The following is a 27,740-nucleotide window of genomic DNA, read 5'->3' as shown; positions in this document are numbered from 1 at the left end:
TGTAGTACTAGGTGTAGATATAAATGATACTTATCTCGAAAGATTGATGAATATTGAAATAGTACCGTCCACTATTGGAAATATATACTTGTGATAGTTTTTGTTCGCCAAAAAGTATATTGATGGTAAAAAACCACCATAAAAGTAGAGTGTTTCATAGTAGTTTACACTGTTTTTATGTTTGTACATCCAAATTATACTTATATATCTATACGAGGATATGAATTGAGCATGTGGATAGAGGATGACGATGGCGGTTATTGGTGGCAGTTTAGTGTTTTCGCTCCTCGGTTTATCCATCTTTGTATGGATATGAGTTTTTGGTTGCTAGACGTGATGGTAGTGTATCTCGTAGTGGTGTTTGGGTTGACCACTTTATTTATTGTGTGGGTTAAGTTAAGGGTGTTGATGCTACGGTTTTCTTTCGGACTCAACTTTTTTGTTGACAAACGCTGCTGCGGAGGTGGTCTGGTGGCTGTGTAGTTATCTCGTCTAGTTTTTTTTTTTTTTTAAGTAATGATATATTCACATTTTTTTTTTCTCTCATCTCATTTCCACACATTTTTTTTTATATCTCTTTTTATTTACTGTCACATTACATATCATATCACTTATTTCTCTCATTTTTCTTAATATTTATAAAGGTGGATGTGGAATAAAAGATGGTGAGAAACCATTATTCTTTTTTTCTTTATTAGAAGAGCGAGGTTAATCGAGTCAGTAAGGAATAGGACATCATATTCAATATATAAAAATATGCTTGATTTCATGTTTAAGCCCTCTAGAATCTTATTGAGTTATCCTTTCACTAAAGCTCTAGTGGGTAGCTTCTTCCAATAATTTTTTTAAACAAAAAGGAAAAGGTAAAAGATTATTCTGAGGATGTGTACGATTTACATGGAAAGTCGTCAAAAAATGAGAAATCCTGCTTTCCTAAGCAAACTCCACTAGAATTTACCTTCAACATTGATCAAAATACAAATATTCGGAAAAGAGAAAAACATTGATTGATTCAAAATTGAAATGTTCTGACTATCTAATGCAGTGCTACATTGAATGTAAATACACAAGTGTAAATGCTATGCTACATTGAATCCTAGTTAGAAAATTACACATGCAAGTCAACTTATTTTACACAGAAGAAATGCAGAGACAGCCCATGTCAACTTAACTTTCAGTTCCTCACTTTAGCTCCGAAGACAAGGATGGCAGCGCTATCAACAAATTTCCAACGACCTGTAAATGCAAGTCAATCTGTCAATAAACCTAGAAAATGTGTGTTTGAATACCGGCAGGGTGAAAGCACAACACACCCTATATAGCAAATAAAGGTGCAAAATAGAAGAAAGTTGGGTTTGGATCACAGTAAGAAGAACGCCAATGGCTTGGCCTACTCTTTCAGCAAGAAGATTAGATAGTCCTAGATAACTAAGACAATAAGCTACATGAGGAGTGAGTTCATCTCCTCCAAGGAGATTCCCACCATCCACAGACCACGTCCTTCTAATAACAGTCCAAGCCCAACAACTCATTCATGTCACGAGCAGATCTAAAAGCAAAATTGCAGGACGCAGCTCCATTTTTTTTGATAACACTCGCAGGTTCACTGGGTGCAATTTCACACAATTTTACAACAATGTCATTTTGCATTGCTCAACATGTTATGAAACCAACAACCTATTCACGTGAATGACACCTCAAAGTTATTCACATTAAGAAAAAACTCGACCATACAAACCTTCGTAAAAAGACTTAGATAAATTATATCTGTAACTACTAAGTGGAGAAGTCGCACTATTTTTAACTACCGCTAAAATTTTGGTCACAGATTTATCCACCACAACTTACATTATGCATTATGAGCTGAACTGGGTTCCAAAACTGAGAGCATGACATTCCAGATCCCTCAGATTTAACTGCAAAAAAGAAAAAGAGATTCATGTATCTGCGAGTTTGCAACAAGAATTACATCAGATGAAACCAGCTATTATGTCACAGAAAAAACAACCCTTCCCAGGGGTGACCCTGCCACTAACACTGTTCTTGTCTATATTTTCATCAAATATGAGGATGATCCAAAAATCACATCACAGGAAACCATGTAGTGTTGACCAAAACATTAAGATCACTCACTAGGTCAATGAAAATCAGGGCAATTAACTATACAGATAACATGAAAATAGAGAACAGTCATCCAATTACAAAAGAATCCAAGTACAACAAGAAATAGAATGATTTAATATTTTTAGTTGAGTTACTAAGGCTGACAAGTGACAAGCAATATCAACAAAAGACAATAAGTTTTGACATTACTTTCTAAGTTGCTCTACTTTTTCATGATTTTCTTGAAAGAAACTCTTTACTTATCAAGTCTAATACACAAAACTAGAACATAACTTATTAGACAGGATATTCTTTTAATTGAAGTTCTTTAAATTTGCTTAATTAATAATATATGGGAGAAAAGCATCAAAAAAATTACTCTCCGGTTATTGGTCATTTGTAGAAACATATTTCTGAAACGATTAGAAGGAAATGCCAAAGGTAACTCCCATAATCCCATTACATTCTCAGTGGCAGTAACTGCCACCTTAAGCACCAGAGACAGGTTATTACGTGCTTATGGAGCGATAAGTATATAAAGGAAAATTTTAGGAAAAGATTTAGTTTGAAAAGTTAAGAGCTCACCATAACAGCAACTCCAGTTTCACTGAATTTAGGAACACATATGAGTCTCACCAACTGCCCTTCTGATCCTGAAATCAGTGAGTGAAATTAATTCAAGGGTTAGGAGGAGATAATGTTATAGTAAATACAAATCAGTAAGAGAAGTAACATTTATTCTTGTTATGTAGATTTAAGAATAAAAAATTAAAAATACCCTTTATCACACGAGTGTCATATTTATCCTGATTGCCAATAAAGTACACATGAGGACAGCTCTCGATGAAGAAAGGATCCCTATCAGTATAAGGATAGCACCCTGAAGACAAAAATTATTATCAGAAAAAAACAAAATTTTAAAAAACATATCAATGACAGTTTGAACTTAACTGTTAATAATTCTTTAGAAATAGCAGGTAATACACAATTGAAATTGTTCGACCTTCCAGAAATTTTTATGAACTAGGTGAAAGATGACATAGATTATTGATAACCAAGTAAGTGTAAAAGCATTGAAGCATATAAAATGTGACATGTACCAAGGGTATTAGGTGCAGTGGGTGCCAAATGCCTCCATCTTAATGTCCTCTCCATGAATTCAAGTTTATCTTTTGCCTCTGAATACTTTTCGAGATCATCTACATTCTGACCTGATGTCCCAAGAAACCTGGAAGCAAAAAGGATGATGTTTAATGGTACATCCAGAAGCAAAGACAGTGCAACTTTAAATAGCCTATTTACCTGATATTATCAAGCTCAAAACTATGAGGATTTGTACAAGATGTAAAAGTGTTATATGCTGACGACCCAGGGAAAAGGCATCTATGCAGCGCCTGAAAGTAGAAATCTTAGTAATAAAGGCAAAGAGCACACGTTATATATGGCATATATACTCTTAAAGGATGACAATATGAACCTGCTGTGGTAATGAGTAATTTGAAGGGTCACTGGGCCCTGGCATTATGTCCAAAGGCAAACCAGCAGCAATCTGAATAAAAGAAAAGAGATGCAAGTTAATTTATAAAAACAAGGACTACATCGAAGGAACTGATCTAATGAAATGAACCTGATTCAACAGAATATCTAGCTCCTTTATTGGTTCAGATATCCTTGACAGATCCTTTGAACCCATATTCTGCAAAAAATTATGAAAACGTCCATAAATCCACTCTTAGAAATATAAAAATAATCAGCTAATGAATTCCAATTTTTTTTTTGGTAATTTGTATGTATAACCAGGATTAGTACCACTAAGCCATACAGTGAATCAAAAAGCATACATGTGCGCAATGGGTGAATCCTAGCACCCGGATATCAAAACTCGAGAATCAAGACAATCAACTGAAGAGTCTAAAATGCAACTTTAGTAAGCTTAGTAGTAGCGTCCTCTCATCTAATTATTTGAAAGAACATGGATCAGATACTAGGGCAATCAATCATAAAGAAAGTGACTGAAAACAACTCAGATTCAAGAGAGAGTTTATTAGTGATGTTATCATAAGGCAAAAATAGGTGACACTTTTTTTAATGCAAGAAAAAAGGTACTTCATTGCAAAAAGAAATATAAAGCATCATATGTACAGACTTATTTTGCCCACGAAACCAACAAATGGAAACAAAAAAAATTATCAGTACTGAGCTCAAAACAGTAAAACTTCAGATATTCGTGTTAGTTAATAGTTTTTATTATTATATTATTACTCTGTAATGTATGCAGTTATTTTGTAATACACATTAGCAGTATTCTTTTCCCTATCATGAATAAAACCTTTCTGTACACTGCAAAGTGCTAGTAAGCAGTAACTGGCATACACAAAAGTAGCGGCGTCTTTTCAAAATAAAATAATACCTGTCCATTAAAAAGTCCACTAGGTATCTCAACAGAATTTCCAGCAATGACCACGCGAACAGTTTGTGACGCAATACTTTTTTCCTGTTTAATTTGTTACTTTTGACTAGTTAAAACCCTGAAATGTTAAATAATTATCATCTCGAGAGCTTTGGACAGGATAAACCTTCTCATCTCCTAAATGCCCAGTAATATGATCAATGAGAAGCTGAAACTGAAGAGGATTAGAGTTGCTGCTCCCAATACTTAATCCTGACACAAAAACAACGTATTTGTCTTCCCCTGTTGATCCAAATAACGAAAATTTTAAGCTAATATTTTTCATGAAATTAGAAATTTTAATAACAATATTAACGAATGGAGCATCAAAGATGTGCACAGTTGAAAGAATAAAGCGGCAAGGCTGGTACTCATCATCAGTGTGTTAACAAAAGCAAGAGAAAAATGAAGCATACAGCAAGCAAGAAATTTGAATTAAGACAGATAACTTTTCGAAGTTTGATGATGTCACAGTATGTGAATTCAGGTGAAAAGTAGTTAATTCAGTTTGTTAACAATTAGTTTTTTAGCTCAGTTAGTTAATTGGTTACTAAAATCGTTAGTTAGTTTGACTTCACTTATAACTTATGCCAATCAGAAACTAATGATCAGAGAGATGAATCATCTTTCCCACCCATTGAAGCTATTCACTCTGTAGTCTGTACTCTCTTTTCTTTCACGCTACATATTCTCAGACATGACATATAATAAGAGAATAGTTTTTTAGCTCCAGCTAATGTAAAATCTTAAGCCATGGAAAGGAAAGTGTTAGGATTAATTATATTAGGATGTTATCTCTTATTATAGTAGTATATCTTCTGTATTTCTTAGGGATTAAGTTATTGATATTAGGATTAGTTATTATAAATAGGAGTGCTCTCCTTAGGTTAGAGTTATGGATTAGATTATTGAGTTTGTAAAGGGAACCGGCCCTATTGAAGAGGAACCAGCCTCTTGGTTCTAAGAGGAACCAGCCTCTTAGTTCTTATCGATCTTTATTTTCCAGTCTTTTATAATAAAATACCAAAAATATTTCTTTTTGTCCTCTTTTCTCTACCAATTCCCCTGTTAGGATTTTCGGGTCCTAACAATTGGTCCGACTTGCCGGATCGAAATTCCTCCAGCCACCATTACCCTTCCTCTTGCCTTTACCACACCCGCCGCTGAAAACCCCAAAAAAAAAAAAACACTATTTATCCGCGACACTGTTCACATCTGCATATTTTTCGCTGTTCTGGCTGTTTCTTGCTTTTTTTTCCATCATGGAGGAATGGCAGGCTATTGTGCAAAAGTTTCCAAAGTTTGATGGGGTGGATCCACTATCTTGGATTGCTCGGGCCGAGAAAATCTTTGAGGTCCACAATTTGCAAGAGCAAGCCAAGGTGCAATTGGCTTTCCTTAGCATGGACGGGGAGAAGGCCACTAATTGGTTTTATTGTTGCTGTTATCAAGATCTCGATCTCCCTTGGAATCGCTTCATCTCCCTCTTGCTTCAACGTTTTGGTGTCGGGTATCGTGCTAACGTTTACAAGAGGCTGAACACTCTCCGACAAAGCAGTACTGTTGACGCTTATGTGCGGGAATTTGAAGCTGTGGTGGCCCATGTTCCTGATCTTTCTGAAGAGCGGTTGTTGGAGTGTTTTCAGCGGGGCCTCAGACTGGTGGTTCGTCTTAGTTTGTGTTCTTTCCATTCTACAACTTTGTTGCGTGCCATGGAGATTGCTCGAGAAATTGATTCAGAATTTTGCCTTGCTGAAGAACAATCACTGACTCCAGAGGCTTCTCTCCCCCCGCCTTCTAACACCGAAGGGGAAACCGTTGCTAGTATTTCGGTGGAAGAAGAAGGCATACTCAAGGAGGACTCAAGCGAAGACGTACTGACGGAGGACTCAAGCAATCAACATCGCTTACTTCTGAGACTTCTAATGAGTCCAAGCAAGACACTACTTTTCCGCTAGAAGGTCCCCAAGAAGATGTTGCCAATATGCCTCACATCAGCACAATCTCTATGGTAGATGCTCCGTTGTCAATGTCTGTGAATGCTGTTATGATTGAAAATTTTTGCAATACAGACGATTTCAAGCATCTGGGTACACAATTAACATTGGTATTTGTGGACAAAGTTGGTCATTCAACGCGGAGGGGTGCACCCTCAATACCGATGCCACTATGAGTACTCAATGTGTTGTCCAAGGGACCTCCTCCAATGCCGCCACATATGGACACTTGGACACTTGCTGTTCTGGCGCTGCACTCGGTTTGCCGCCTACAATGGGACCCGGGAGGGGAAGATTGGATCTACTATGCTACTTCCAACCTTGAGGACAAGGTTGATTTTAGGGGGGGAGTATTGTTAGGATTAATTATATTAGGATTTAATTTAGGAATCTATCTTTATAGTATCTTTTATATTAGGATGTTATCTCTTATTCTAGTAGTATATCTTCTGTATTTCTTAGGGATTAAGTTATTGATATTAGGATTAGTTATTATAAATAGGAGTGCTCTCCTTAGGTTAGAGTTATGGATTAGATTATTGAGTTTGTAAAGGGAACCAGCCCTATTGAAGAGGAACCAGCCTCTTGGTTCTAAGAGGAACCAGCCTCTTAGTTCTTATCGATCTTTATTTTCCAGTCTTTTATAATAAAATACCAAAAATATTTCTTTTTGTCCTCTTTTCTCTACCGATTCCCCTGTTAGGATTTTCGGGTCCTAACAGAAAGAGACTGTCATAAGAGAAGAAATCAGAATACAATCTATGCTTGCTGAGTATGACTCAGAAATATTTCAGACAGCACAACTCCTGATCAAATATTAAGAAGATAACTGAAATAACACTTTCTACATGAAACTGGGATGCAATGCACCACATATTCATTTGATTAATCCATGCTGAAAGGGGAAAAAGTGTATAAATATGCTATGCATGTGTTTTACTAGGTCAGAAGCATTGCAGGTGTAAAAGATAGCGAAAATATACTTGATTTAAGTGGAAATTCTATTTGTGGTGGTAAGCCAGCTTCTAGAACATCCTGAACCAAAAATTCACCAGCCTCTGTTTCCTTTCCATGTACAGCAACCACAATTCCTGTCAAAGATGATGATGTTAGTACAAAATTATCACATGCAAGACAGAAAACTATTTGTATGATAGGCAAGGTTCATCTCTTAAAGATTAAATATCATTAAGCAGCCACATGTTTGATTTCTAGACAGCTCAGAAAAGTATGAAACAAAGATGAGAGCATAGCAATCCAATATAGTTTGAAGTTTTAAACCACAAACCATTCCAAGAATGGAAAAGTAAAGAAATTATTATAGATACCAAACCTAACGTAATGTCTTAGAATGAACTGAATATGCTTCCAAATTGCCATCCTATCACAAAACATATTACTTAATTAAGATTATGTTGTTCATGATGCAGACCTGTTACGTATACGGAAGGTGAAATGAGATCCCCACCAAGCTTAACTCTCCCGCTTTCATCTTCCAAAATTAGGTGGTCATCTGGGTGCATGAAGTTATGTGGCTTGACAAGTGGAACAGCCGATCTCTGTATATCACCCACAGAGAAATACATCACTATTGCATATTATTGTCAATTTTGACACATCTAAAGCATAAAATTTACAGCAAAAGTACAAAAAATGAAAAATCATTCCTCCTAGAGTGCCAACTGCTCTCTCTAAAGACATGTAAGATTTTTTTTTCACAAAAGTATAAAAAAACTATGAAGTTGTAGGTAATTATTTTGAGGAGTAAATCACCAAATTGGTCCATTATTTTCAACCGATTTCAAATTCATCCATATCCTGAAGAAATTCAACCATAAGTTCCTAAATAATCCATTACATTAATCCCCACCATGATTGAATTACAGGACTAATAGAATGGGTTATCTTCAAAATTGTTGAGATTCATGATTGAATTTCTTTAGGTTAAGCATGAATTTAAATTCTGCGGGAAACAGTAGTGACTAGTAGCAGTGTTATCAAATATGGCAATCTCTCATGGCGGTTTTTTGGTATTCCACCATGGACGATATCCCGCCATATGACCACCATTTCCGCCAATATTTGTCATATATGGCGGGATTTTGGCTTTCTGCCATGACCCGCCATCCGCAATTAACAACACTGACTAGTAGTGATTTACTCTAGTTTGAGAGGAGTAGCTACTCTAGGACTATCAAAAAAGTTCTCTTAAAACACAACAACCCAAAATAGAAAAAAGGGTCAAAGAGAAAGAGAGAGACCCAGTACCTCCTTAGAATACTCATCAAGTATGCAAGGTTTGAGCTTCATATGCTTATAGAGAGTTCCAACAATGACACACTCCTTGCCCGCTTGTTCTTCCAATCCCAAAACTGTGCATACTGTAACAATCACATACGACCAATATCAAAAACCCACATAATTAATTGAAATCTCAAGCAATCAAACATCAAATTTGAAACCCTAAGTTGACAATAACACAAAAAAAAGTGATTTTTCTTTGCAGAAACATGAAATGGGAATACCAGGAAGATTGGGTTTCAAATGCGGGACAAGAGAGTGCAAGAGTGTTCGCATCAGGTGAAGGCGAGCGAAGTAGATTTGGCTGTATTGTTGTCCTCGATACATCTCTTTCCCAATCTCGAATGGTTCATCCTGCAACCAAAACCAAGACCAGTTAACATTGTCTTCATTCACAGTCAACAACAACGGAACACAGTGAGGCAAAGAGAGAGTGAGAGAGAGGAGTGAACCAAGGGCTCGTAGGAGCATTGCACTCTGTCCATCACCATGGCGGGAAGAGTTGCAGAATTCTTCTTCTTTTGCGCTTTTGAAACTGTGGTTGATGATTGATGAAGAGTTCTCTCTCAAATGTAAGAGCCTAAGAGGATCCAAAATCGGGTCGGGTGAGTATCCGGATCCATTAACATTGATTTCATTTCTAATATTTATTTATTTATAGCTAAGAGGACACATTCAAAAATAGCATTAATGTTGTTTTGTGGCTGGCATTTGTGATATTAAACTTGCTTATGTGAATTTGACAATCAGTTGTGTGAATTTAATCTTATGTTAGGGAAGTTGCTTAGAGAGTGTGAGTTCTTTGTTTGGCCGACCAACATGATAATCATTTGGTTGTATACTCATATGGATCGACCTAGACAATAGTAGGCTATGTAGTCATTTGGGCAGACCAGGGCGATATTCGGCTACTGTAAATGCAATGTCAAGATGACAATGTAATGACAGATATTATGAATCATGTTCAGATAAGCTAGTAAAATGCAATCCAAGATAAGTAATTTAAAATTGATATTTAGATTTATGTTCATGTCCGAGATGCATTACTCATCATAATATTTAATTATTGGGTTAATCGTCTACTTGATCCTTGTCTTTGTCTCGCCGTCTGAAATTAGTCTCTCCCCGGAAAATTTGTAAAACTGGATCCTTGTGTTTGTAAATTGTGTGGAGCAGGTCCCTGCCGGAGCCCTGTCTTTGTCTCGCCGTCCGACATTGTTTGACAAATTTTGAATCAAGTTTGAGTAACACATCAATCTGCATATTCAATATAGGACTCTCTTCTCTTTCTTCTCTCTGTCATCATCTTCAACCAGTACTCATCATCAAATAGAGCCTCAATCTCAAATTCCAGAAAACGATCAATGGAAAATGTTTGGAAAGACATAAACAATCGCCCCTCCACAACCCAGTCCACCTTCAGTGATGCAAATTTCAGGACTTTCCACCAAACATCACCGTCTATCTTCTTCTTCTTCTCTATCTACTTCTCCTCAAAGCAACTCTCTGTATTCCCCTGCTCCACCACACGTCAACGCCACAATTAACCTCAACCCCACTGCCACCATACCCACCCACTCCCCATCGCCACCCTTAACCCCAACCTTACCCCAATCGAAACCCAAACCACCCACTCCCCACCGCCACCCTTAACCTTAACCCCACCTACACAAACACCAACCCTAAACCCAGCGACATCAACACCCCAGCCCCTCCCCAACCTGCGACCTCACCCCCATCCACCTGCAACCTCAACCCCAACACCGACCCCCCTACAACCTCAATCCCACCCCCACCCCCGCAACCTCACCCTCAAAGAAATCCCTCATGTCCGCCGTCATGCGCACCCAGGACAACCAGTGCCGCCACCCCAAGAGCTTCCACCTCCTCCAACTTATGCAGCAACAGAACTGAGCGGTGGATGACGATTAACAGATCTGAGAATCAATTGACGGAAAGAAGATGCAATTGACGGAAAGAAGAAGATGAAGGGTGAGGGGGGTTGGAGATAGAAGGAAAAACAGTGAAAGAAGAGCATGTGTGGATGAGGCAATCTTGAGCTTTGAGAAAGAGAACGAAAAATTGGGGGTGGGGGAAGGAGGAAGAAATAGGGATGGAGGAAGAGCATGGTTATGGGTTTCTGATTTTCTAGGATATGGGTTTTCTGGGAGAAATCCCAAATTTATTTAGGTTTTATAATTTTGTTTGGAGAGAAATTGATTTTTTAGTCAGCTTAGGTTAGATTTGTTAATAGAGATTAGTATTTGGACCTTGATTGTGATTAGTTAGTTATTAGGGTTAATTAGGAAATTTTAATTAATTAAAACTTATTTGTATTTATTTTTTATTTTTTTTCCTTGACACGTCAGCCTCATTTATCCAGTCAACATGCCTATTCATCACTCGCCGGAGCTCCAGCGAGGACCTGCTCCAGACTTATTGCAAACGAGAGGACCAAGATTTGCAAATTTTTCGGGGAGGGACTAATTTCAGACGACGAAACAAAGACAGAGACCAAGTAGGCGATTAACCCTTAATTATTTATCTAATGTTGGTCGAGATACGTTGCTCAAACCTTTGTATTTTGTTGGTCTTTTAAGTTTTGAAACTTGAACCGTTATTATAAAATGTAATCATTGATGATAATAATGATTTGACATAATGACTAAATCTTAATCTTAGGTGTGTTTGGTTTGAGGGAAGGAAAGAGAAAGGAATGGAAAACACAGAATTCAAGAAATGAATTTAGACTACGCCTTAATCTAAATTCATTCATCGGTTTCTGTGTTTTTTTTCCTTCCCCATTTTCCTTCCTCCAACCAAACATAGCATTTAAACACGTATAATAGAGTTGTGGCCAAAACATATAAACCTTTTCTACTTCTTGTCTCGTTCTTGGCTTTCACATCCTTTTGTACTTCTTTTCAAAATTTTAAATGGGAATGTTGTAGAGTATCACCACTTTCCCCATTTTTTCTTATAAATATATGCTTTCGTACTTAACATTTCCACAGCATCTTTTTATTTTTTTTATCATCAAAGTGTTCGAAGATGATTCCTCTGTATGAAAGTTTAGGAGTACGATGGTCGATCATCCAGCTTCCCATCTTAGAGTTTTTTCCCTTCCAAGTATACTTCATCTCCTACTAGATTCCCTTTCTTCTCCTTTGCAAAAATACAATGGTTGAAATTCAGTTACTCAAGGGAAATTCAAGTAAAAGTAGTAATAATAGCAAACCTGTTTGTAAATTCGCTATTAAGGTTTGTCATGTTCATCTTCAACCTGTGGAATCACTTACAAATCATTTTTTTTTTTGAAGATCACATTGAACCATTTTTTACTTCAAACCTTGCATACTTGTCATCAATGGATCATCGAAAGGATGTTCAACTTATAATTTGAGTCTCATTGAGAGGAAAAGACGGAGTACATAAACAAATTTTTGGAAGTGAATGCAAATTTAAACCTAGGATTAAAAGTGAGGTAATAAAGTGGCTAAATATGACGCCCTGCGGTGAGCAATCCCAAGGCAAGCATGTACCTTGGCTGTCCCCGACTCTAATACCAACATGAATCATATTGAACCAAACACCCAAATTTGATATAGTTCATTTAATTTGAATACCAATTAACTGTAACATAATGATCTTTCTATGATTCTATCAACTCAATTGATAAGAGTTCCGTTCATTTCTATAGCAGGTATCCAAGCAGTGGACGTTGACAACAGAAAGTTACAGATAAACAAAACTCATAATTGAGCCAATCACGGAATTCCCAAATGAGTTGTAATAAAGAACAAGAATAAGGTTCCCATCAGATAGATTACATTGGTACTACCTGGAGAAACTAGGTCGACATACACTGATTTCAAACCATAAATCAATAATCTAACAGTTCAGAGATGCCATATCTTATTCTGAAATCAAGCTATTGTCCTCTTACTACTAATTACCAGTACAAATATCAGGATTGAAATAAAATTATTTCCCTTTACCAAACATCCTAAGTTGTAAGAAAGTTTAACAAACCTTCCCACCCTAATGGACAACAAGCTGCAGCAGTCATTCCAACTTTTTGTTGTACCAGAATACACCTTTGGTCTCAGTACCTTGATCTGGCTCAACATAAACACACTCTGTTGCCTCTCTCCATATTGCCTTGTAAAATGGAGTTGAATCAAACCGATAATACTCTCCCAGAATTGGCTTTATTGCCTTTGTAGCCTCCATTGCATGATAATGTGGCATTGTGGAGAACAAGTGATGTGCTATATGAGTGTCTGTAATGTTATGGAAGACCTTGTTCAGGATGCCATAATCCCTGTCCACTGTTGCCAAAGCTCCTCTGAACCAGTCCCACTCGGAGGAATCATAGTGCGGCAATGCAGGGTGAGTGTGCTGCAAGTATGTGATCAGGACCAAGAATCCATTGACCACTAGCAGTGGAACTCCATAAACACACACAACCCAGGCAAGCCCTTTCGCCACAGCAAGATGGTAAAGCCCAAAGCACACTGCAAGTACTCCTACATCTGAGATATAAATTTGAAGGCGTTCACGATCGGAGTAAATGGGGCCATATGGGTCAAAGTGGCAAGCAAACCTTTCATAAGGCCTGCCTGAAACATTGAAAGTCAAGTACAAGGGCCAGCCTAGAGTGAGGGTGATAGTGATTGTGAGGAATCTGCCAAGTGGGTTGTTGAGGTATTTGGAGTACCACCCTATAGAAGATTTCTGCTTGGGCACAAAGACTTCATCCCGGTCAAGGGAACCAGTATTGGAATGGTGGCGGCGATGGCTGTATTTCCATGAAAAGTAAGGGACAAGGAGAGAGGAGTGGAGAATGAGGCCAACAGTGTCATCAAGCCATTGATAGTCACTGAATGCATGGTGGCCACACTCATGTGCAATGACCCAAACTCCGGTGAGGATGCAACCTTGGATGGCCCAGTAAGTTGGCCAGGCTAGGAAAGCAAGAGGGCGAGGAAGGAGGTGGAAATAATGGGTGGCAACATAGTAGAGGAAAAAGGCTATTGTGAGGTCATAGACAACATAAGAGAATGAACGGAGAATGGAGCGCTTAAAACAGTGAGGTGGAATGGCCTTCTTCACCTGGCTGAGGCTGAAAGGAGGTTTTTCAAACGGCACCCGCTTCACAGCGTCAGTCTCTGACTTCCTGTTGGGTTGAGGAACAGAGGTTCGGCCACCAGCCCCCATCTTCCAGCAACCTGTCAAGACACAGCAATGCATTTAGTTACAATGCTCCTGTAAGAAGTAATTAAGTACAAGTATATATGCAGTTGTAGAATTTTCAGGAACAAGACCAAACTCTCAAGGGTGATGTTTTTCCTCTTTCAAAATTATCACCCCATTCGCTAAAAAATATGTAAAATAAATTCACAATTACAAGAACAAACATCCTACATTATCCATATCCGTAAACAGAGGGAAGCTATTTACAATAAGAAACAAGTTGCAGAATTTGCCAGTTATAAAAACAAGAGCTTCACCTACTATACCTCCTATGAGGCAGGGTCTTCAAAGAATCAATAGTGTTGAAATACCACTTAATTGAAATATGAAAGAACTTTCATCTTAATCCAGAGAAAAAGTTCCATTTACAATTCATGTTGAAATGCATAAAAATATCATACAGCTCCAAAGAATGATTTGACACCTCATATTGAACTCCACATCCTATAGGCAATTTCTATTTTTTACTTTCTACAACAATAATTTTGTTTTTAAACTTCTTTTCTAACTCCATTTTAAGACCTTTTTATAAATAGAAAATTCATTCTCTCCCTTTCACCCCCAAGTAAAGGACCATAGCTGAAGCCGGAAGAAAAAGTGATAGAGCCTAGAGGGTACAATTGCCATCTCATTATAACCTACAAGTGTAAGTTACTTTGTTATTATTATTATTTATTATCTCACCTACAGCTAATCTAAGACCAGTTCAGAACACCGACACCACGAGTTCAACATGAACACTTATTGTCAAATAGAAATCTAAAATAGATAATAAGCTCTAGCACATTTGATAGATAACTGACCTAAAGCCTCTAGTTCATGGTTCTATCCTTGGACAGTGCATATGACGAAGAGTTTGTTAGAAAAAAATCTATACATTTAATATGATCTCAAAGTCTCAATAAATTAGTTTTATGACTACCGACTAGTGAATAACTTCAAAAAAACTAGAATAGATGAAGTATAGCACTTGAAAAAGCAAAATAAGTGGTGACAAACACAGGTAACGTTAATCTGGTGGACGGTGCATCGAATTTAATTTTCAGTCCTTACTGGGACACAATGATAGGTCATCTGATCCCGACATGTATTATTTCTTCATATGACTCGCAGGCTCGGATACAACAAAAACCATTAGCTGTTCCACACTACTAAAAAATATAATAATTTTTTTGTCAAAGAAAGTATTTAAATATATCTTCTACTATACAATATTATTCAAAAAAAATGATTTCTTTTAAATTAAATCTTTTACTCTTTACAATTTTCAAAGTAACTTTTTTCTAAAGAGTAAAGACTCACAGTAAGGATGAAAAAATACATAATTATGAATCATTTAAACAAAAATAAAGTAAAGTTAAGTAAAAAGAAATATTTAATATATATCCCTTCCTCCTTTTCCTCCGCATGAATAGCGAAAGGCAACATGTTCCTGATATAAAACTTATTTATTTCAGTTCAAATCAACTCCTCGTGATAAGAATAGATTTATTTATTACCCATTTTGGCAAAGGATTTGGCAAAACCGCTCACAACATAAACCAAAATCCTACATATCCGTTCAAAATGCATAGATTCCATTGATTTTTCCACCAAGCAAGGGTATCAAAGTACATAAGAACCAAATCAAACATATACTAGTAAGTACGATCTTTTTTATAATAATAAACTTAAATCATGTTACATTAATTAATTTTTGATTAAAAAAAAAACACTATAGTTATCAAACAATTTTTCCATGAATAACAATTGTAACATATAAAAATATCAATTGAACTATTTTGTCTATCTCCACACTCCAATTACGAAGAATAATAAATGAATAAATACAATATCAACTTGTGTGCCAAGAATAAGACTTCAATAATCATACATTTGGGCTTGGATTAAAAGTAGCGCGTGACAACTAATGTATACAATATTGGAAATCAACTTTAATAAACAATTAGAGGTGAGTCGTCCGGCAGAGGATATTAAAGCTCGTATGGGAAAGAATACAAATATCCTTAACTTTCCAAGCAAAGTGGTCCAAAGACTATTTCTCAAGAATGTCTGCTCATTAATATCACTATATACGCTGAGAAAATAAATGAGGATTTCAGAGAACAAAATGTTTGATATTCATCAACTAGAAAGTAGTAAAAACTATACTTACTTCCATATGACACAAAAATCAACATCAGTATATTTGACTAAAAGGTTTTTTTAAATAACAAGAAATAATAAATGTTATAGAGAAGAATGCATTTTTTTTAAAGAATGTTATAGAGAAAAGTTGTGTTGATTGATATAAAATGTGATAAAAATCAATTAATGAGACGGTAGACGAAAAAAAGATGAAAAATGCATCTAAAACAAGAACATTTAAGGAAAATTAAAGGAAGCTAAAACAAAAAATCTTTATGAGAAAGTAGTAATCGATAAAAATTACAATAGATTAAAATATGAATGTGAGGGTAGGTGAGAGATATACGATAGTGAGGTACACATGAATAAACATGGAACATGTGATAAGTAAAAAGCTAAATCATATTTTGCTTATGTAAAAACACACATTTTTTTACAAGAACAATAAATTTTTAAATTTTTTTAAAATATTATTTATTTTCATATTATACCCCTTAGTTCTTATTTATTTTTCTCTAAGTACAGTGAATAATGACTAAAATTTGATTTCATAATTTGAGTAAATCTTCCTATCTCTCTTTTCCTTCTCTAATTTTATCATTCTAATCAGTCCTGCGTTCAATGAATAGAAGACACATAAGCAACCAACATAAACATGTAATCTCATCCAGATTCACGAAACGCACATACGCAACCAACATAAACATGTTATCTCCATTGATGAGAAGAGATAAGATCATCAATTAATAAACCACCGATAAATTAAAGGAACAACAACAACAACAACAACATTTGACGTTTCGTGGAAGACTAAGCAAACTCCCCAAAGAATTTCCACAAAAAAAAAACGGAAAATAGGAGATTCCTCATTAGATCCGATTGAGAAGGTGCGCGAATGGTGAGAGATGAAGAGAAATTGCAAAATCACGAGAAAATGAAATGGAGATGATGAATAAATTAATAGAATGACAGAGATCTACAGAGAATGAATACACGAGAGAAAATTAACATTAACACAGGTGATGATAGATCTAGAGAAATCTATAACAGAAAATCACTAATCAGAATCATCACATTCAATGAGAGAGGGGAGGGGGTACCTGAAGGTGTGAATGAAGCAGGTGGTTTGTTGAGAGGTGTGACGGCGCAGAAGAGGGAGAAGGCGAGGCTCGTGAGTGGGGAGAGTGGGGGTATTTATTATTGGAGGAAGAGGAACGAAACTGCTTTCACACCCTCACTTTCCGAAATCACGAGGGGAGTGGGGCCCGCGAGGTATTTTTTTTATTTTTTTAACTTGTTTGCAAATCGCAATGCCCCCACTTTTGTCTTTTGACTCTTTCTCTCTCTTGCCACTTAGCCAGCTACACCACTTGAGAGAGATTGGGACTCTGTGACTGTGAATCTGCCTACGATATGTCAGTTTTGTTTTTCCTCTCTTCCCTATGGCTCAATGCGTAGTCACCACTAGTTTATTATTGCACCCATGTAGAAACAAAATCAACAGGCATTTCATTAAAGAGTTGTGATATACTCACACCTCCCTTACTTTTACATATTATTCTCATTCTGTTTTCTTCTTTTTACTTTCTGCATTTTCTGTTACATCAACTATCATATCACTCATTTACCTCTTTTTTCTTCACAATTTGGTAAGGTGGAGGTGGAATTGGTTTGTGAAAAATATTATTATTCTATCAATAAAAAATCAAAATAGAATCAAAAGTTAAAAACAAAATATTTAGTTTATTATATATTTATTAAAGTGGTGTAAACTACTAGGGTGAGATAAGAAGAAAAGTAGTGGTCCGGCTAAGAGCATGTTTAGAAAACTCATCCAGATCAACGTTTGCAGAAGCAAGAAATAGTTATTTTTGGATTTCTGGATTCACGTTTGGCTCCTTCAGATTTGAAACCAAACATATACTAAAACGTTCAAGGGAGTTTTGACTGAGACAAAAGAATGCCGAGCTTTCGATTCACACAATGTTTCTCCAAGAGTGTACTTGTGGCTATCCTTGATCTATTTGTTATTTTGAAGTGGGGATACTTAAGCGTTGGCTATATTATGATAACTGAACATGGTAGATTTTATCTTACGACTAATTGTACCAACTCATGTCGATAAGTTTTTTTGTCATCATATAATATTAATTAAATATTTAATATTTGAAAGAAACAACACTTTATAATATTTAATCAAACTCTCAACCTAAGAATTTAAGCAATCAGTTTTTATTTGTTGAGCGAAGTGAGAATTTTTTTGGTACATCAGAAACATAAATTGCGTCTTTCAAGGATTGATCTCTACACCTCTCCTACTAAAATCATATATCTCATAACTCTTACCACTTAAGTTATCATTCAAAACAATAAAGTATCTAGTGGTATTTATTAATTAAATTGTTAAGTATGTTATGTCTTTTAGCTTCAATATACTTTCAAATACTCGAGTTCCACAAAGATTTTTTTTCATCTGAAATTCTTTAATGTTTGTGTTTCTTTTTTCAAACCTATGTGACCTTAATTACATATATACATATCTTATATTCTCTTCCATCTTATTTACACTTATTTTTCCTTATATATTTTTACATTTTCTAACATAGCACTCATTTATTTCTCTCTTAACATTTTATAGATGTAAAAGTGTATTTAAAGAGTGGAGATAACTTTATTGTATGTGACATCGGCCCCTCTATTATTTATATCTTGCTTGCTTGCCCACCTAAAAAATATCTAAGATCCCACGTGCTCCTCATTTCGAACATTGATTAAAAAAACAACTTTTTTTTTTTACATAGAAAGAAAAGCACCCTGACTCCTGACGAACCCATTTATATCATATATGTGCTTAAAAAAAAATTATATCATACATGTTTAATTAGAACGTTTAAATTTAATTTGAATGAACATTTTTTGTGACGAATTTGAATGAACTTTTTACCAAAAGTTATCATCATTATGCATAGATGTGGCAAATAGATGGATTGGATAGATATGAATATAGATATTGATATGGATCGTAGATGGATGGATTCAAATAATCTATTTTTTGTTATACCAGAAATCAAACAACAAAACGAAACAACCAAGGAACAGCTAAACAATCCCTCATGACGAGGATCTCAAGCTCCATCGGAGGATTCTCAACCAAGAAAAATGGAAGTCCGAAGATGAGGCTCTTTTTTCTCGTTAACCAGTCAACCGGCTTATTACAGTCCCTATTAATGGGAACCAGGCAGACGCTCCAATTCTGATTCAGCAGGAAACGACTGTTTTCCAGTATGGGAAAGAAATGTCGACTCTCCTCATCTTCCAACGAATGCACGAGTTCTCTACAATCAACATTGCAAACCACTTGACGGTATCCACGGTCCCATTAGGATCCACTAATTTTTTAAAAAATTATTCATCCACTCCATCTATTAGTGAATTTTTAACGGACAGATATCCATCCATTCAATAACTTAGTTTTTTTTATAAACTTTTTATAAATTTATTTCATCAACAAAAAAATGTTTACAAAAAATTATTTTATCTAAAATCATTCATAGACACTAAAATCGACTCAAAACACTAAAACCAATCTCAAACCCTAATATCGGCTCAAAACAAAAATATTAACCCTAAATCCTATAACCGACACTAAATAGTAAAATGGGTCCCAAAACCCTAAAATTAATCCCTGAACTTGAAAATCGACCCAACCCCTAAAATTTCCCATAAACACTAATATCGACGCCAAACCCCAAAATCAGCCCTAAAACCCTAAGATCAGCCCAATACTCAAAAGTCTACCGTGTATTCAAAGATACACCAAATACAACTATAATACATCTAAAAGAGTTATGGTAATACATTATGTTTTTAGTGTGACAAATTCACATGTATATATTTCTCCCACAATAGAAGATTTATGGATCTGTCATTGTCCACGATAACATTAGTCTTTCCAGCACGCTTTGTCATCATTCACTTATTTTCCGAAAAAAACTTCTCAAGAGGTCGCACGTACTATATATATTCTCCACGGCAAGCACACTTAACATTAGAGTTTGTAAGAACTGAGCTCACAAAAAGGGAATGCACCTTGTTGTTATATGAATAGTTCGTATCAAATTTTATAAGTCATCATCAATCGCATAGTCTATACTTATACAATATTAGAATACCACTCGTTCTAGTGTGAAATTGACTAATTCATTTGTATATTCACATAAAAATCTTACTAAGAGTCGCTCAGTATGTGTGTTTTTTCATTGTGCCAACAACTACTTTTCATCTTCATCGATCCCGGGTGTCACGTACATGTTTTTTTTTTTTACGTTGTTAAATGTTGAGATTGATGATTAGAGTAATCAATTTTTTATTAAGTAGTTGTTATTAACATCTCCTCTCATCTAATTTCACCTCCTCTTCTAAGTGTTTGAATTACGCACTTTCAAATGCATGTAAAAAAGGGGTGAAATTAGATGAGAGAGCTAGGGTGACATGCGCATTAACAATTACCTTTTTATTATGCTGAGTGTTTGTGATACTTATTAGTATTACTCTTTGAAATTAGGATTTTTTTTTTTTGAAATTGTAATTAGGATTTGATTACTCTTTCATTTGATTTGACTTGATGACTATTTTTTGAAAAGAACAAGACGTAACTTTCTTGTGAGAATATCTCACGTCTCACCTAACTATGCATGGCCTCTAGTTACATTACGTATTTCTTTTTTGAAATTTACATTACGTATTTCACATCAATGTTTGATTAATATGGCCGGATTATATTTCTTCCATTCTGAAACACACATCACAAGTTCACAACTCTTATGCTTTGAACATATTCCCAAGCAACATGTCGATAACTTCATTGTTCCGCAACAAGCACACTCCCTCGTTTAATTTCAAACACATTGAATGGCGGCGAAACGAAATGACCACCAAAAGCAGGGTAAAACGACAGCGTTTATTGATACTGATGGGCACACGTAAGCCCCAACGAGCAGTTGTTGGCGGAACTAGGAAAAATAATATGAGGGGCCAAAATATTAATAATGTTGGAAATTGCTTTTTTTTTCAAATGTTTTCTTGAAAAAGTATAATTCTTTTAGTTATTAGTTTTTTAGAGACATCTATCTATCTATCTATCTATCTATACTATATATAAAGGGAGAGTTCTTGCAGCCTTGAGGGCAATTTAGTAAATCAACAAATCATTGCACATGAATTAAAATTTCTAGATGGGTAATTCAGTAAATCATAACATAATTAGTTAGAGATGAAATCTTGGCCGTAGGTTTCAATCTTGACCTTTCATTAGCTTTGTCTATTTAGTATTTTTAATTGAGATGTTAGTGTATTGGTTATGAATTACTCTTCTAATATGGAGTACCTTCTCACCCGCATGTGTAGGATGTATGAATGAAGTGAAAAAAAGCTTTAGAGCATAGAGTTCCTGATGTCACTGTCATAGTGAATCCTAAAAAGGTATTCTCTATGTTAATGTATTGTCTGATAATTAATATTCATATCCACCCAAAATATCAAATGTAATATTTGAGGCATAATTTTGCATTTTCGACAAGAATAGGCCTTTAGAATATTTTTAAAATTTTAAGGAGAGGTTCTTTGAAATCCACCAAGAAGGATGTGAGAAGTTCATGAGCCTCTTGATAAATACTATGATCTTATCCTATAATTTGTCAAGATTGAACAATTGGAGGTTATCATGTTTAAAATCCAATTAGCAAATAGTTTTCCATTTTTACAAGAAAGCAATCTCTGAGTGTAGTTTGGAGAACAAATTCAAAGAAATTCATACTTGCCTGGAGTTATGATAGAGACATGGCACGATGCATAAACTGAAAAGCGATTGGTCTATAGCATGGCTTTTCTTAGTGCTGTTGTAGTTATTTAGCCAGCACTATTTTGATATGCTAAGATTGGTGTTATTTGACAAGGACTGGTGCTAATCAAATTTTAATTTCTTAGTGAAGACCTTACACAAGGACTGGTGCCATCATCTTCTACTGGAACCGATATTCTAATGCGAGTTCCAAATGAGCCCGGAAGGAGATACTGTGAAGCATACATAAGGGGAACAAGAACATGTTTTGATGCTATCTTTCCATTTCTGTGCAAATCTATTTTACTGACTTTCTATGTATGACTTGGGCTGTTAAAATTGGTGTTCTCCTCGCTTTTTCTTAATACGATTTTACAGCTTTCACTTTCACTCCCGTTTTGACTGAGGGATGTTGTGGATGAGTTTATGGATTTTGCCTATTTTGATCTTTAATAAACTGATATTGCATGTTTTGGATTTTGATGTGTGAAAGACTTTCCATTTAACTATTTACTTTAAGTGATGGGGATTCTTTTTACTGGCAGAAAATATACAAAATAAAATATGCAAGTTTGTTATTGATTGTTGGGGGATGTCACAGTGGTGTTGAGCTCGCAGCAAAGAAGGTCAGTTTTTGCACTATAGCATCCATATGTTAGGAATTGCAGTCGATTAAAGTGATTCTTATAGTCTATATATGTGCAGAGTGGGCATGGTCTCAATGCTTAATGAGGTTGGGTTGGTGGATAATCAGTGATGCTCATGAAAGACCAGGAACCTTGGAGAAGGTTTCACCTATTATTCTCCTCGAAGAAGCTCTATCAACACCTCCTAAATTTCTCACTACCAGCTCCCTCATCTACTTCCTACTTCCCTTTTCTCAGCTTTATGTCTCATGTGCATCATCTCTCCATTAAGGTGACTATCTTTTTCTCTGAGTTCTCTCAAGTTTCTTTTTGCTAACTCTGTATTCTTGGCTTCTTCAAATTTTGAGTTTTCTCCCTGTGTTTCAAATACAACTGAAATCATGCAGCTGCGAAGTTCATCTTTGTAAATTCTATTGACTGAATTTCCCCATCTCTAGGCTTTTACTTCAGAAGTTTGGCTTTCAAAACTGTGTTAATGTTCATAGGGTCCACCTGGAAAAGTTTTTTTTCCTTAAGATTTGGCACGAAGAAACGTTTCTTCTAAAGATTTTCCACCGATAAAAAAAGCTTCTTCCACAATATAAGTCATTGCAGTGAAATGTATAGTCATTATAGGTTTAGAATTTCAGGTTGTATTTGAAAATTATTTGAATGGACTATTTAATCCTCTTTTTTCCTAATCCTTGCTAGATCTACTAAAAAGTATGGACATTCAGATTCATCTTTGACAAATTTATCTCCTTATATTCTCACCTGCTGCAGACTCCCTCTCGAATTGAGTTTTGGCCTTCAAACAAGACCATTCTCTTGCACGAGGGAGGGATTCGGATAAAGGGTCTATTGACATTGTGGCAATCCCTTCCATAAGGATGCACCTCCATTCTCTTTTTCTTTTCAATTCAAATATTTCTGGCTTAAGGTGTTGCAACTTTTAATTAAGAATTTTTTTTTGTACCCTTTTAACCTTGCTTGAAGAATAGTATTTTGTTTGTTCTTCCTTGCAGGTTGAATATCGGTAACTGCTGGGAAGTAAATGATGAAGTTCAAGATTGGGTGCACAGTGGAAAGAAACCATGTTTGATGAAAGCAAGCTAGGAATATAGCCTTATGCAATTCAGGTGTAAGTTCTGAAGACCTTGAGAGCAATTGAAGGTCATACAAAAGCACCATCAAGTGTACAAATTATTTTGTGACTCAGTCAGTCAAGGGCCATTTATTCTAGGTAAGCTCATCTTTTCTATGTGAAATGCAAGTACATGCTCCAGAATAAGTTATATGAATATTTATGATAAGAACCTCTCCTTGGCTCATATTGTTTACCATTATTGATCAAATTCTCTTTGTAGGTAGCATATTCCGTTGAAGAAGTAGAAGAGGTGAGGACATTTGTTCCACAGTCTTTTCCGGAAAAGCGGAAGAGGGAAGAGGAATGTGCATTAGTGAAAAAGTAAGGAGCTTGAAGTTGCTAAGAAGAAAATAGTCGAGAGTGGTACACTGATCTACGGTAGAGCTAACAGTATGCCAAGGAGTGCAATGAGCAGGAAAATGAATTGATTTGATTGAAATGTGAGGAAACGTTGAAAGGTCGATTTTATGTTGATTCTAATGCTAACTGCTAAGCTCTTATTTAATATTCGCATTTATGGTATTAATCCCATGCATCCTAAGACAAGGAGGATCTTGTAGCTATCGAGATTGAGACAATTTTTTTATGGTGTTTTTCTTTAAGTTTACAAATCAACAATGAAAGTGTTGCTTAGTTGAGCCCAAATATGAAGAGTGCAAGTATGGAAAGTAGAACCAGTAGAGAAGATATGGAAAGTTGAACAAGTAGAGAACTCTGATTGTTCTTTGTTACTACTTACATATTTATATTTTTCTACACCTAAAATAAATTCCATTTTTTAATTCATAAATTATCTTTTAATAAACAAAACAAAAATAACACAGATTTTTAACGAATATATGTGATTAAAAAATTAATATCCTTCGTGCATCGCACAGGTCACAAAGGAATGGTTATGACCAACAATCGAGCATTTAGGAAAAAAGTACAAAAGATAAAAATAAAATAGCAACTCTAAAAAACAAAAACAATAATTCAGTAGGAAAACGTACGAATTTATGATTTCATATATGTAAAATAAATTTAGTTCTTTTAATCTATAAAATATCTTCCCTTTTCGATGAAGCAAAAAGAAAAAAAATCTTTAAAAAACACACAAATTTATAAAAAAAACACAAAAAACAAAAATGAATATCCATGCACGGGTAAACGTACTAGTTTATATATTAATGTTATGCTTTGAGATTTTTTTTTTTGAACATAGTCATGCTTTAAGATTATTAGATTTTTTTTTACCAAAAAAACACTATTAGCTTTCCTCTTGCAATAAAATAATATTTTATTTCTTGTACTATTTAATTATCAAAATGGAGTATTAATCAAAAATGTCACAGTTAAGATTTGAACACGCTACCTGGCAGTAAAAGGGCTCAAACACCAACCACTGAGACAACATACTTCATTTTATAAAATATACATCGTTAAATATATAACCGTTAATTCGTGACCTTGGGGGGCTCTCAACGTGGCTCCGCCATATGTTCGACACGTGTCCCTCAACTTCCTAAACCGCCTCGCTGTGTTCAAGTTCATTGCCGACAGGCACGTGGCAACTACGTGTAAGACGATGGATCAAACTATCCTCACAAACATGCCACGCGCCCTAAAATTCGACACGTGTATACATGATAGTGGAGAAACCTAAAGCTATTTAATGCATAGAGTGCAGTGTTTGGACATCGAGCTGAAAAATCCATAGCTAGAAATTAAAGAAAGTGTTGAAACTTGAAAGTTGATAGTTGAAGATCAAGGTGAATTTTTGAAAATGCAGGGAGCAAAGAAAGCTACTGAGACCATGAAAGAAACTGCTGCCAACATTGGTGCTTCTGCCAAATCCGGTAAGGAGAAGACCAAGGCCACCGTTCAGGAAAAGGTACCCTTTACTTTAATTTTCCTAACATGCCTTTATTAATTTTTGTTTTAAAGTTTTAGTACCCTAAAGTTTGACAATTTTAAGTAGAAATAAAATTTGGTGAACTTAAGTTGAAGATAATAAATTTATGTAGAACAAATATCTAGTACAACTAGTAAATAATAAAACTCACGGTTTAATTTTTGGGCGGTGTGTACCAACTAACTAACGTGCTTGAAAAACTTTGTTAAGAGATGTATAATCACTTAAAGTGATTTCTGAACATTTATATTTGTATTGACTCTAAAATATTTACGTTCAAAAAAAAAAAGACTCTAAAATATTATTTTCTATCATATTGTATAAAATATCAAGCTAGCTAGTAATGCTGAATCATGAGTGCTTCATAACGTCTATCCAATTTTATTTTTTTTGGGTACATGAAATTAGGTCTTACTCTACTAATCATGAATTCTTTGATTATATATCTAGAGATAAAAGTGAATTCAATTATACTTAAATTTTTTTTATGTGAAATTATTTAAATTCTTTGTATAGTGGTTCCTTCATGAATGTGTATGTTGTTAAACAGGCAGAAAAGGTGACGGCAGGTGACCCTGTGCAAAAGGAGATGGCAACACAGAAGAAAGAGGCAAAGGTGAGCCAGGCGGAGCTGGATAAGCTGGCGGCGCGTGAGCACAACGCGGCGACCAAACAGTCGGCAGCAGCAGCTGCTCACATGGGGACTGGGACCGGAACCGGAACAGCGGCGTACTCAACCACAGGGGCACATGGGCAGCCCATGGGGGCCCATCAGACCTCAGCTTTGCCTGGCCATGGAACTGGACATAATACCCGTGTGGGTGGAAACCCAAATGCCACTGGGTATGGGACTGGCGGTACTTACAATTAAATAATAAAATAGGTTATATCAAAGTTCATTCGGGTTTTGAATTTTGATTAATGTATGGGAAGACTAAGTTAGGGGTATGGTTTTGTTGTTGTTGTTCATTGTCTTTGTATGTTTTGTTTAGCTGCTTTTGTTTTTGCCATAAGCAGTTTGGTGTGTTTTTACAACAGGGTTTTTCCACTAGCACGTGGGGTTATGTGTCATGATGTTGTAATGTGACTTTGTTTAATGAATAAGTAGTTATAAAATCACTGATGTTAATAGTTTAACTCATATGAATATTGAATTTGATGGACCAATATTGTGATTTTTTATCCATCAATAAATAAATACTAACTAAGGTTGAACTGTGATTTAATTTTCACTAAAATAGAAAGTTGATCATTGCATTTGCACCAATGTGACCTTTCATTATAGTAGTAAATTCTTACGTTTGATCTAATTGCATGGCTATCTCATAATCCAAGCCTAAATGATTATTTTATTCTAATTATTCCTTCAATTAGTGATGGGGACCTTAATTTTGATTGCTCTGAGGTTTTGAATACCTTCTCTCAGTGCTTTAATGTCTTTGAGTTCTACTTTTAAAGTATACTAATAAAAATATTTTATAGTGTAGTTAATTACTAAAACATGAATAATTATATCTCCACACCTTAAAAATGAGGTGTTGAGAGGTGGAAGAAGAGAAAGATATGAAGAAAGGAGAGAAAAAGTAAAAATGTGACAGATGATTTGATTGATAGAGAAAAGAAAAATAGATAAAAATGAAGGTGGAAAAGAAGTAGAGAGTGTATAGAGCTCCGACTTCGGGGGTATATTGTTGAGGAGTAAATAAGAGATGGTGAGAGGGTAGAAGAAGATGATAGGTTGAAAAGGAATAAGAGTTGGAATATTATTTTTTTTGGGTTTTTTTTCAATTGTAAAATAGAATAGATTTGCGTTATTTGAAAAATATAGTAAAATGATTATATGTCTGGAATTGTTTTATGCTTGGCTGGTTAGTTAATGAATACCATCACCTACTTTGTCAAAATCTGGGCTGATGGATCGCCAATGTGATTTTTTTAAACTATGGATCACCAATGTTGAAAGAAACAACTTGTGATATTCTGTAACCAAAAAAGAAAACT

At 35.4% G+C, this 27,740-nt stretch overlaps 3 protein-coding genes across 3 annotated transcripts; 1 reads left to right on the top strand and 2 right to left on the bottom strand.

Moving 5' to 3' along the window:
* Positions 1-929: 929 nt before the first annotated feature.
* Positions 930-9,455, bottom strand: LOC130730700 (DNA polymerase delta small subunit). Its single transcript, XM_057582771.1, has 15 exons — positions 9,303-9,455; positions 9,075-9,204; positions 8,818-8,930; positions 7,982-8,108; positions 7,533-7,640; positions 4,680-4,795; positions 4,514-4,597; positions 3,731-3,799; positions 3,581-3,652; positions 3,406-3,497; positions 3,204-3,331; positions 2,882-2,983; positions 2,689-2,756; positions 1,849-1,916; positions 930-1,236 (listed from the first exon to the last, which is right to left on the bottom strand). Exons 1-14 carry the CDS (start codon positions 9,339-9,341, stop codon positions 1,857-1,859), a joined length of 1,308 nt encoding a protein of 435 aa, XP_057438754.1. The 5' UTR covers positions 9,342-9,455; the 3' UTR covers positions 930-1,236; positions 1,849-1,856.
* Positions 9,456-12,585: 3,130 nt separating this feature from the next.
* LOC130730699 (omega-6 fatty acid desaturase, endoplasmic reticulum isozyme 2) lies at positions 12,586-17,491 on the bottom strand. Its single transcript, XM_057582770.1, has 2 exons — positions 17,334-17,491; positions 12,586-14,081 (listed from the first exon to the last, which is right to left on the bottom strand). The coding sequence occupies exon 2, from the start codon at positions 14,068-14,070 to the stop codon at positions 12,916-12,918; it is 1,155 nt and encodes a 384-aa protein (XP_057438753.1). The 5' UTR covers positions 14,071-14,081; positions 17,334-17,491; the 3' UTR covers positions 12,586-12,915.
* An 8,041-nt stretch (positions 17,492-25,532) lies between these two features.
* LOC130732678 (18 kDa seed maturation protein-like) lies at positions 25,533-26,855 on the top strand. Its single transcript, XM_057584682.1, has 2 exons — positions 25,533-25,718; positions 26,290-26,855. The coding sequence occupies exons 1-2, from the start codon at positions 25,611-25,613 to the stop codon at positions 26,608-26,610; spliced, it is 429 nt and encodes a 142-aa protein (XP_057440665.1). The 5' UTR covers positions 25,533-25,610; the 3' UTR covers positions 26,611-26,855.
* The last annotated feature ends 885 nt before the right edge of the window (positions 26,856-27,740 follow it).

Source organism: Lotus japonicus, chromosome 1 (assembly GCF_012489685.1).
Source record: "Lotus japonicus ecotype B-129 chromosome 1, LjGifu_v1.2".
Lineage (NCBI taxonomy): Eukaryota > Viridiplantae > Streptophyta > Magnoliopsida > Fabales > Fabaceae > Lotus > Lotus japonicus.
This window is presented reverse-complemented; position numbering and strand designations above follow the sequence as displayed.